At 33.4% G+C, this 11,776-nt stretch overlaps 1 protein-coding gene across 3 annotated transcripts; it reads right to left on the bottom strand.

Annotated features, from left to right (window-relative positions):
• Window positions 1-6,276: 6,276 nt before the first annotated feature.
• LOC135841679 (uncharacterized) lies at window positions 6,277-11,520 on the bottom strand. 3 transcript variants are annotated; one of them, XM_065358783.1, is made up of 3 exons: window positions 10,873-11,520; window positions 10,545-10,785; window positions 6,277-6,727 (listed from the first exon to the last, which is right to left on the bottom strand). In XM_065358783.1, exons 1-3 carry the CDS (start codon window positions 11,077-11,079, stop codon window positions 6,348-6,350), a joined length of 828 nt encoding a protein of 275 aa, XP_065214855.1. In that variant the 5' UTR covers window positions 11,080-11,520; the 3' UTR covers window positions 6,277-6,347. The 3 variants fall into 3 exon arrangements, with proteins under 3 accessions (XP_065214855.1, XP_065214854.1, XP_065214856.1); XM_065358782.1 differs by having other exon boundaries at window positions 6,277-6,742; window positions 10,551-10,785; XM_065358784.1 differs by having other exon boundaries at window positions 10,551-10,785.
• Window positions 11,521-11,776: the final 256 nt, after the last annotated feature.

Genomic DNA, 11,776 nt, shown 5'->3' with positions numbered 1-11,776 from the left:
ATCGATAAGTTGTAGGTTTATTTAAATTTTAGGCTATTTTTACATTTTGAAATTGTACGTGTTTTTTTTTTTTTTTTGTATGACTTCCACCTTTTAACTAACGTAAAAAGTTGTTTTGAAAAAACGCTATCTAATTTTTTTTTAGGAGGGAAGATTTTATTCCTCGGTTTTGCGATGTTTTTTTTTCTTCTTTTTGTAACATTACTACTTTTGAATGTTTCATAGTCATCTGCGTAATCGTTGTTATATATTTTTGGGGGTATTTTGTATGAGAAATGTCAAGTCGGGATGTCTTTAGAGAAGGATTTAACGAAGCGGATGCTTAGGAAGTGTGCTCGATGATGCGATACTCGTATAGCATTCAGTGGACATCCCCAGAACCTCTTTGAAAGGCTGTCAATTTTAAATATAGTTCTATACGAGCGATTTAATTCATACATACTACAAACGACAAGCCAATTGTTTTTTTGGCGCATTATTTTATTTTATTATTTTTTTCGTTTTGTTTTATTTCGTTCGTTCGTTCGTTTCGTTTCGTTTTTTCTCGTATATTTACCTAATTTTCTTCATCCTATGATCATGGAAGTTGATTGAAAAGGTTGAATAGATTGGTAAAGTGAATGGAAATATGTTTAAAAATTCAGTAAAGTGAGGAAAAGTTGGATTTTGTATGTCTTTGTACATACATTTTAAGGTATGGAATTTTTGATGAATAAACAACAACAACAACAAAAAGGAAAGTAGATGGCGACGTATGAAAAGATGCACTTTGTGTTCGAGTTCGGAGTCTCGATACTTGAAATTATTATCGCCGCGTTGCCAAGTTGAAGTGTGTGCAATTTTTGATACAATTTTTTCAGTACCTAATACTGTAAAAGATCGAGCTCTGAATCGTTATTGTAAAGCAATTCCTAATTCTAATGTTGGAAACAGACTGCGGAAATAAAGGTCACGTGTTTAAAAAAAATGATTTTTTTTTCTTATTACGAACTCGACCATTTGCACGATTTTTTTTTTCTAGATGTATTTTTCGAATTGTGTGTTTTGTTTTGATCGATTATGTAGTACGTAATTATGTGTATTACACTTTTTTAATCGGGATGAATGATGAGGTTGGTAATATTGGAAGGGTGCAAGTGTTTAACGTTGATAAATATTACCAACGGTTATATAATCGAATACGAATATACCAATATTAAGATGTTGAAAATTGAAACATTCATATACATTTTTTTTTTCATTTTGTAGTAATCATTTGATTATATAGGATTTTAAAGTGTTTAATTTTTATTGTACGTAAGTTATAGCTTATTTACCAAATACCTGTATTTTTTCCTATATAACGCGATAATATTAAACTATGATTAATTTACGATTTACTCTGTATTATTAAGTTTGTATGTGGAAAAAAATTATTTCTCTTCCGAAGTTTTTGTTTTTTTTTTAATAGTTTATTTTTTTAGGGTGTTTATAATTGCGAGATTATTTGTACACCCTGTGGATTTCAGGTGTGGATGAAGACGTGATTTTTTAAATTTTGAGACGTTTGAAATTTTGAACTGAAAATGTTTAGCTTTTAACGAGTAAAACTTGAAGTTGTAAGTAATGGAAACAGAAATCAGAAAGCCTTTATTTTTAGTGAGAAACGTTCGATTTTATTATTGTAAAAATCTTCAATTTTCAGTGAAGAAAATATTTAATTTTTAGTGAAAGAAATCATTCTTTTTTTAGTTGAAAATTTCTTCAACTTTTTTTTATTCGAGGAATCGCTTCAGTTATTTGATGACGAATAAAGTTGTAGACTTTTTACTGAAATGAGATTTTCGATTTTTTTTTCAGTGAAAAAAGCTGCATTTTTGGTCAAATTTTTTCACTGAAAATATTTTCAGTCATTTTTAAATTTTAATGAAATAATTTAATTTTTTCAATAGAAAAAAATCTTCAACCAAGCAATCCTTCTTGAAAATAAAATCCAATTCAATGAGTGAAAAAATAATGAAAATCTTCATTTTTGCAGCAGAAAAAAAACATGCAGTTCTGTCAAAATATTTTACAGAAAGAAATCATCCATTTTTTAAAATAGAATATATAGATCGGCATATGACAATAGGAGTAATTGCACACCCTCCCCCCAGCCGATCCTCCGGGACAACTTTTTTCTTAAAGGAGACATCCTAAGAAACATTTTAAAGCAAACTTGCCAAAAAAAAAAGTTGGCCTTAGTTACAAAATGGCGGCCATTTTGATTTGACAGGTCAGCCGGAATCGCAGATTTTGCGTTTTAACATAGGACTTGCACGAACTTTTTAAACTTTACAAAGGTAGATCGAAAGATCATGCAAAAATTAATCACCTGTCAAAATTTCAAGTGCTAAAGTGAGTTTTTCGATTTTTGGTGAATTTTTGAAAATCGAATTTAGGTCAAAAATGAGGGAAAAAATCAAAATTTTACCAAATTGGCCGAGAAAGCTGAAATTTGAGATATACCCTATTTTCGACATGCCAAATCGATTGGAAACGGTTTCAACCCGTTTTGAGCAGTTCTGGAGCCTCCAGCAGATTTTTGAAACTCGAAATTCCCACAAAATTCCATCAAATTGGAGTTGTAAAGCTAAAATTTATTCTAAAAACTGATTTCAATACGCTACGAAGTACTGCAGGTGAATTTCCAGTCGTTTTGGAGCCTCCAGTGACTTTTTTGAAAATTCCTGAAGCCTCCAGCAGATTTTCGAAACTTTAAATTTTCACAAAATTTCATCAAATGGAGATGGAAAGCTGAAATTTACTCTACACTCCAATTTTAACACCCTCTGAAGACGACTTCAGATGGGTTCAAGTTATTTTAGAGCCTCCAGCGACTTTTTTGAAAATTACTGGAGCCTCCAGTAGATTTTTGAAACTTGAAATTTCCCCAAAATTTCATCAAACTGAGGTAGAGAGTCGAAATTCATTCTTCAAACTAATTTCAATACGCTACGAAGTGGACTGCTGGTGGATTTCAAGTCGTTTTGGAGCCTCCAGCGACTTTTTGAAAGATTGTATGACGTTTTTTTTGGAAAATTGAAATTTCCAAAAAGTAGCTGGAAACTTCAAAACCATTTGAAACCACCATGTAGTCTGCGAAGTAAATTTCAGCTTGCCAACTCCATTTGATAAATTAATTTTGGGGAAATTTCAAGTTTCAAAAATCTACTGGAGGCTCCAGTAATTTTCAAAAAAGTCGTTGGAAGCTCTAAAATGACTTGAAACCACCTGAAGTCGTCTTCAGAGGGTGTTAAAATTGGAGTGTAGAGTAAATTTCAGCTTTACATCTCCATTTGATGAAATTTTGTGAAAATTTAAAGTTCCAAAAATCTGCTGGAGGCTCCAGTAATTTTCAAGGAAAGTCGCTGGAGGCCCTAAAATGACTTGAACCCACCTGAAGTCGTCTTCAGAAGGTGTTGAAATTAGAGTGTAGAATAAATTTTAGCTTTCCATCTCCATTTGATGAAATTTTGTGGAAATTTAAAGTTTCAAAAATCTGCTGGAGGCTCCAAATCGACTGGAAATTCACCTGCAGTACTTCGTAGCGTATTGAAATTAGTTTTTAGAATAAATTTTAGCTTTACAACTCCAATTTGATGGAATTTTGTGGGAATTTCGAGTTTCAAAAATCTGCTGGAGGCTCCAGAACTGCTCAAAACGGGTTGAAACCGTTTCCAATCGATTTGGCATGTCGAAAATAGGGTATATCCCAAATTTCAGCTTTCTCAGTCAATTTGGTAAAATTTTGATTTTTTCCCTCATTTTTGACCTAAATTCGATTTTCAAAAATTCACCAAAAATCGAAAAACTCACTTTAGCATTTGAAATTTTGACAGGTGATAAATTTTTGCATGATCTTTCGATCTACCTTTGTAAAGTTTGAAAAAGTTCGTGCAAGTCCTATGTTAAAACTCAAAATCTGCGATTTCGGCTGACCTGTCAATCAAAATGGCCGCCATTTTGTAACTAAGGCCAACTTTTTTTTTGGAAAGTTTGCTTTAAAATGTTTCTTAGGATGTCACCTTTGAGAAAAAAGTTGTCCCGGAGGATCGGCGGGGTGGGGGTGCAATTACTCCTATTGTCATATGCCGGACTAATAGTACATTAAATTTTCTTCAATTTTTTGCGATGATGGACATCTTCAACTTTTTCGTACAAAGAAACAAATCTTCATGTTTTCATCTAGAAAAATCTATCGGAAAATACTCAAATAGCTTCAATTTCCCAACAAAAATAACTCAGTTCTTTGGTGGATAAAATCCTCTACTTTTAAATGAAAAACATCTTCGGTTTTTAGTTGAAGAAGATTATCATGCTTTCTTGCCAAAATTTGACGAAAAAAAAATGACTTCAAAATCCTGTACTTATTTTTTCTTTTATTCAAAATGTTGATTTTTTTCACTAAAATCAATTATGAACTAATTTCAGAGTCGGATTATTTTATTCGTCCCTCATTAAAACATCAATAGCATCATAAAGACCTCGCACTCGTAATTCAACAAGAGTCTTGAAATTAGCATAAGACCTCGTTAAATTAAAATGCAATAATGATATTATCAAAATGCGACTTCGAATTGGTAAGTACTCGTTGATTTTGAGAAAATTGCATCTGTAGAAAAGTAATAAAATTAATTTGCTGGCGAAAAATTAACAATACTCCTGCAAAAATCACGATAGGCAACCACTTTGACCGAGTTCGATTCGAATTTTCAACTTAACGGACACACAACGCCCTCTATCGGGAAAGAAAATAAACTTTGTTCTGTTTTCAATGAAACCAGGTGAAAAATTGGCGAAATGAAGTCTAGATATGCGCGTGGCGCTATCTCTCGGAATAATTCGGAACTACTTGAGACAGAACATGGAAAATCGCGTTTCTATCACTCTTTTTCGACGTAGTTCCGAAATATTCCGAGAGATAGCGCCACGCGCATATCTAGACTTCATTCCGTCAAAATCTTGAGACCGAATTTTTAAAAACGCTGAACAAAGTTTCTACTTTATTCCGATAGATAGCGTTGCCCGTCCGTTGAAAATTCGAACCATGAAACTTTAAAAAACGCCGTGTTTCGTGTATTTTTTGCGCCTTGTGAGTAGGCAACTTCTTCAACAGCGGAAAGAATTTCAGTTGTTTTACCTCCTTTAAAATGTCAATTTAGGACTGAAAAGTGGTTTTCAACTAAATCAAGACCGCTGAGTTCGATACTGCAGTTTATTTTACTCAATGATGCCAACTTACCGAGAAAAAAAATATGGAATACAAGTTTTCTTCCCCTGTTTCTAAATAATTTTGCAAAAAATGTTTGAAAATGTAGTTTTTTTTCTCATTTTGAAGAGTGGTAAAGTTGTGAGAGGGCCTGAACATGAAATTCGATCATCAAGAAGATTCTCAATTTGTTTCTCTAAATTCGATCCCATCTAAATCGGTCATTTTTCTGCTTCAAAATAAAATTCCAAGTTCCAAAACCTCTTCTGTGGCCTCGTTTAATGACTTCATGGTGTATTGCTGTAATAAGGAAGAACTTGTGAGCCAGTATTGGTATGTCCAACGTTCAATCTCAATATCCCTGAGAAACTCTTCAGAAAATGAGATACTATGTTCATTCCACGAGTAATTATGGGTACTTGTAGTATGAGATTTTTACTTCCACAGTTCTAGAACTTGAGGTATAATATGTATCATGAAGGTAGGTAGTCAGTAAAATTAAATCGTTAGATCCTGAAATCAGATTTTGATGTACGAAATCTAAACACCGGATTACCTGATTTGATTTTTTTTGCGATATTTATATAATATGTTAAGTATACCTACAATCTACATATATAAGTATACGATGAAAAAACCAAGGAAATGGATGTCTTGTCGATGATGAGCTGTAGAATTAAACGTGTACCTATCTAATAGACGTACCATCTCCAAAATTCAGTTCACTGAAGCATTAAAACGTTGATTATTTCGAATGATTACGTTGTTCAAATTACCTATACAAGGTTTACTTTAAATTCGTAATGCATTAACCGTAAATGCCACCTGCTCAGTTGACATAGTAAACCAAATAAAACATTTTGTAGCTGAGCACAACCAAAACGAGTACCTATATTCGTCGATTACGGATAAATATGACTTGCAAACTGTCGCGATACGAGTACATTACAATTCCTTAATTTGTGGTGTGTAACACAAAGATCATGGTTCGTAGATCGTACAGATTTCCCTTAGTAGGTAATAAAAAAAAAAAAGACAGGTAAAATAAATAGGTTTTATTTACTTAAATAAACAATTTGTACAAACAAAACAAATTCAAAGACACGACGAGGTGCTTTTAATAAAAACTTTTACCTCCGTAATCAGCTTGTTGCTGTTTATTGGCATGATAAGGATTCGAATAAGCTAAAGGATTATAATTCGAGAAATCGCCAATAATTGTATCGGAAGTAGCAACGTAAGGAGCTAGCACAGGAGCTGTAGCCGCAGCAGCTTGTAATCCTCCGGCTCCAGGGAAGAAACCGCCTGGACCAAATCGGCATATACGTAACATGGCTATAACTGTAGGTACTGCCATTGCAGCCACAACTAACATCTTTTTAATGGCGATGATTCCCATTAAAATAGGTATAAGTAGAGCTTTGATGAGAATGAATTTAAAAGTTGCTATTAAAGGAAAAACCATGGCGAACTTTTTATCCTTCTTCTTCCTTCGGGCTGCAATTCGAAGAGCTTCATTAAACGGTAATTGGAATTTTGAGAAAAAATAAATCATTTATGGTGATGGGAGATTTTTCTCTATAGATTGAATTCATGAAGCATATACGAAGGATCGAGAATTGAAAAATGAAAATATTATGATGACTTGAAATGTTGGGTTTTGATTTCATTTGAAAAATATATGTTTTAAAATATTTGTAACAAAATTTTCAGCAGTTCAAATTACTACTTTTCGGTAATTTTTTAAAATTAAAAAAAAAAAATCAAGGCATTACGAAGAAGGTGCGTAACTACATGAAATTCCTATCACAATTTTTTTTCTATTAATTTAAATTTGATTCGATGCAGGGTGGTCAGAATATGACCTAGAAAAAAGCTCCCTCCCTACTATCGCAGCTTTAAAATTTTGGGTCATTTTTTCCTAAAGAATTAGCCCCCAAAAAATATTACTAAATATTTCCACCTGTTCTAAAAATTATGGGCCCCAGAATATAAAGAAGCTTTCCACAGTTGTGGCAGCCCAATCGCTTATATCGAGATTTAGGGTAATTTTTTTGAAAAAATTTGAACTCAAAAAATATTTTTGCGCTTGCTCATGTTAACAGTTGTTTTAAAAATGTGTCAAAATAGTCAATAGTGAGAATATATGACCTTGAAATAAGATTCTTACAAGGGATTCTCTTGAGGTGTAACACTCCGATTTGAACGGGACCGCGATTTTTGGAAAGAGCATAGTCTAAAACCCCCAAAACCAAATTTTCAGCTGCCCAAGTTCATTTTTCGATTTTTGACGAATTTTTGAAAATTCAAAATTGACTGTTTTTGGCGATTTATGCTTTTTTTTTAAAAAGTAGGTACTTGATCAATAAAAAAGGTCAAAATAAGTCCCAAAACTAATATTAATTACCCAACGCCAAATTTGACCATTTCCAGCCATTCTGGAGTCTCCAGCGTGATTTTTCAATCTCTCCAGAATTTTGAATTTGCTCCAGAAGGCGTGAATGTGAAGTTGGGCAGCTAAAAATCCAGTTTGTATATTACACTGGACCTGTTTAACGAGTTTATCCACATTGGAGCCGATTCTGAGAGTGACACCTCAAAAGTGGCTTTTTGACCAGCTTTTTTCAAAATTATAAAATCAAAAAGATAACCTGTTGTGAGGAAATTTTTGAAATTTGGGCGAATCGCCGTATTTCTTCAAGAACTAACCCCCGGAGCGCAATTTCTACCATTTCCAGCCGTTTTGGAGCGAGAGTGACACCTCAAAAAACCACTCTTGAGGTGTCACTCTCAAAATCGGCTCAAATGTGGATAAACTTGTTAAACAGGTCGAGTATAATACACAACTCAATTATTAGCTGCCCAACTTCATATTCACGCCTTCCGAAGCAAATCCAAAATTCTGGAGAAATTGAAAATCGCGCTGGAGGCTCCAGAATGGCGGGAAATTGTGAAATTTGGATTTGGGGGGTTAGTTTTGGACAAAATATAGCGAATCGCGTAAATTTCAAAAATTTTCTCACAAACGGAAAAATTTTGATTTTTTTGATTTTTTAATTTTGAAAAAAGATGGTCAAAAAACCACTTTTGAGGTGTCACTCCCAAAATCGGCTCCAATGTAGATGAGCTCGTTTAACAGGTCGAGTATAAATACACAACTCGATTTTTAGCTGCCCAACTGCATATTCACGCCTTCCGAAGCAAATCCAAAATTCTGGAGAAATTGAAAATCGCGCTGGAGGCTCCAGAATGGCGGGAAATTGTGAAATTTGGATTTGGGGGGTTAGTTTTGGACAAAATATAGCGAATCGCGTAAATTTCAAAAATTTTCTCACAAACGGAAAAATTTTGATTTTTTTGATTTTTTAATTTTGAAAAAAGCTGGTCAAAAGCCACTTTTGAGGTGTCACTCCCAAAATCGGCTCCAATGTAGATGAACTCGTTCAACAGGTCGAGTATAAATACACAACTCGATTTTTAGCTGCCCAACTTCATATTCACGCCTTCTGGATCAAATTCAAAATTCTGGAGAAATTGAAAAATCGCGCTGGAGGCTCCAGAATGGCTGGAAATTGTGAAATTTGGATTTGGAGGGTTAGTTTTGGACAAAATACAGCGAATCGTGTGAATTTCAAAAATTTCCTCACAAACGGGAAACTTTTGATTTTTTTGATTTTAATTTTTTAATTTTGAAAAAAGCTGGTCAAAAAGCCACTTTTAAGGTGCCACTATCAAACATATTCACGCCTCCAGGAGCAAATTCAAAATTCTGGAGAAATTGAAAAATCGCGCTGGAGGCTCCAGAATGGCTGGAAATGGTGAAATTTAGATTTGGCTAATTAATATTAGTTTTGGGACTTATTTTGGCCATTTTTACTGATCAAGTACGTACTTTTAAAAAAAAAGGATACATCGCCAAAAACAGTCAATTTTCAATTTTCAAAAATTCTCCAAAAAACGAAAAATGAACTTGAGCAGCTGAAAATTTGGTTTTGGGGCTTTTAGACTATGCTCTTTCCAAAAATCGCAGTCCTGTTCAAATCGGAGTGTGACACCTCAAAAGGGTTCCCTTGTTAGTTAGTTACTGTTGTGGCTGCTCGAAATCGAACATTCCGAGATTTTGAGTCAATTTTTCGAAGAAAAAAAAATGAAATTAGGTGGACTTTGAGAAGTACAAATTATTAATTCTGTCTCATGCCAAAAATTGGGTCTCAGAACGCGTTGGTAGTTAGAATATGACCTATAGAGAAGCTTTCCATCAATAAACTGATTTTTCAATTTTTGACAAATTTTTGAAAATTCAAGATTGATTTTTTTCGACGATTTATGTTTTTTTTTTTTTTTTTTTAATTATTATTTATTCAGTAAAACTGATGGAACTTATTCCTAAAAATAATTATCGACTCTCTGCAAGCGAATTTCACTATTTCCGGTCATCTAGATGCTCTGTGGGATTTTCGATTTCTCCAGAATCTCAAAATTCTTCCAAAAAGTACCTAAGTATGGAAATTTTTAAATTTTTTCCTTTGTTACCTATCTAAATGTTTTAGCCAAAAAACGCACTTGAGGTGTCCGCCTGAAAATTGATCCAATTCATTAAATGGGTCCAAAATGAACCATAACTGTATTTTCATCTGCGCAAATTGAATTCTAGGCTTTCTGGAGAAATTTTGAAATCCTGGAGAAATCGAAAATCACGCTGGAAGCTCCAGAATGGCTCGAAATGGTGAAATTCGGATGGGAGGGGGGTTGTTTTCTACGAGACAAACCATTCGAGCAAATTTCAAAAATTTTCCACAAATAGAAATTTTTTTGATTTTCTCAATTTTTTTCTCATAAATGAAAATTTTGACCAAAAAAACTCATTTGAGCTATTTGCCTGGAAATTGACCCAACTCGTTAAATGGGTCTTGAATGACTACCAAAATGAGCTACAATTCGGTTTCAGTTGCTCAAGCTAATTTACACGACTTCTGGAGAAATTTTGAAATTCTAGAGCATACTGTACCTAAATTTCCAAAAAAAATTGATCAATTTTGAACTTTTGAAAATTCGTTAAAACCCAAAAAATCAATTTGGGCATCTGAAATTTTGATTTCGAATCATACTCTTTTTAAAAATCACGGTGTCATTCAAATAGGAAGCGGAAACCTCGAGATGAAGAAGTTCCCTCATTAGGAATTTTTCTGTGAATCGTCTTCTTAAAATCGTCCCAAAATTCTCATTTTCAGTCACCATCTTTTTCAAACCCTTTTCCTTCTTATATGCTTCTGATATGTAATTCCAAATTAAAATAATATTTTGTATCTCTTACCCCTACCTTCTCCGATCTGTTCACTGGCGTTCGTATATTCTTCGACAACTATGCCCGGGTAATTCTTCGTCAACGAAGGAATAGGTATTTTTATACCATACGATTCCATGAAAAACTCCAAGCTTTTACTAATCAACGATATAATATTCGACGAATACGAACGGAATTTGGGTTTTTCCTCCGACACCGACATAATACTCGTTGCATATTCGGGTAATTTCACGAGTTGTACAGGACCAGCCTTTAAAGGAATAAATTTTGATTTTTTTTTTTCTTTTAGAATACTTGTATTGTGAACCAATAAAGCAACAAATAAGGCAACACTTACTTGAAGCGGTGAAAAATTTGACACATAAGGTAGTTGTTCGATTAAATACACGATTTTATGATAAATACACGATCGATTGAAATTATTCTCGCTGATTTCGCAACTATTCTGCAATCGTTCGTTCATTACGATCGCGTACGATTGAAAATGCGATTTTAATAAATTAACGTATAAAATTATAGCACCGAGAAGTATTAAAAAACGCATGTTTATGCTTGCGACTTATCTATCCTCGTCACATTGTTCATTTGTTTGAACAATACTGAAACACGAGATAGGTACAGTTCAAATGACGATCGATAAAGTTGCAAAGTCATTAGCAGAGCTAAGATTAATCAAGCGTAATTTAACCGACGACGACAATTAACCTTAAATTCGAAGAATTATTATACCCACTTCTAAATTCGCACATTGCCTACCTATTACGGGCTTATAAAAATACCTACTAACAGATGTTTAAAAAATTGCCTAGTTCATTATACGAGTTATTTGAGCGAAAAATATGACAGAGGGGAGAGGACGGAATCACAAAGTAGATCCTTTTCCGGATCGTTGGAAAAATTATGGTGATAATATTTCATTTCCTAGAATTTTACAATATTTTTATCATAAAAAAATCAATGATCGAGGAGAACACTGATCTCCTTACCAATCCCAACTCATTATTATTTAATTTCGATTTCAATTTACCGGTAAAATCTTCCTTTCGCAGCATCGATATCGACTTTACCGGTAGGAAATTAAAAAAATCAACCAAACACCGACACACTCGAATAAACAAATATTAAAACAATTTATTAAGTCAAGCGAAAAAATATTTAAAACATATCAGGAAGGAAAATAGCATAATAGTAATGTTTACTTTGGTAACTATAACGAACAAGTAAACAAAACTGCGTATATA

Source organism: Planococcus citri, chromosome 3 (genome assembly GCF_950023065.1).
Source record: "Planococcus citri chromosome 3, ihPlaCitr1.1, whole genome shotgun sequence".
Classification (NCBI taxonomy): domain Eukaryota; kingdom Metazoa; phylum Arthropoda; class Insecta; order Hemiptera; family Pseudococcidae; genus Planococcus; species Planococcus citri.
Note: the sequence above shows the minus strand (reverse complement) of the source record. Positions and strands in the feature narration are given on the sequence as shown.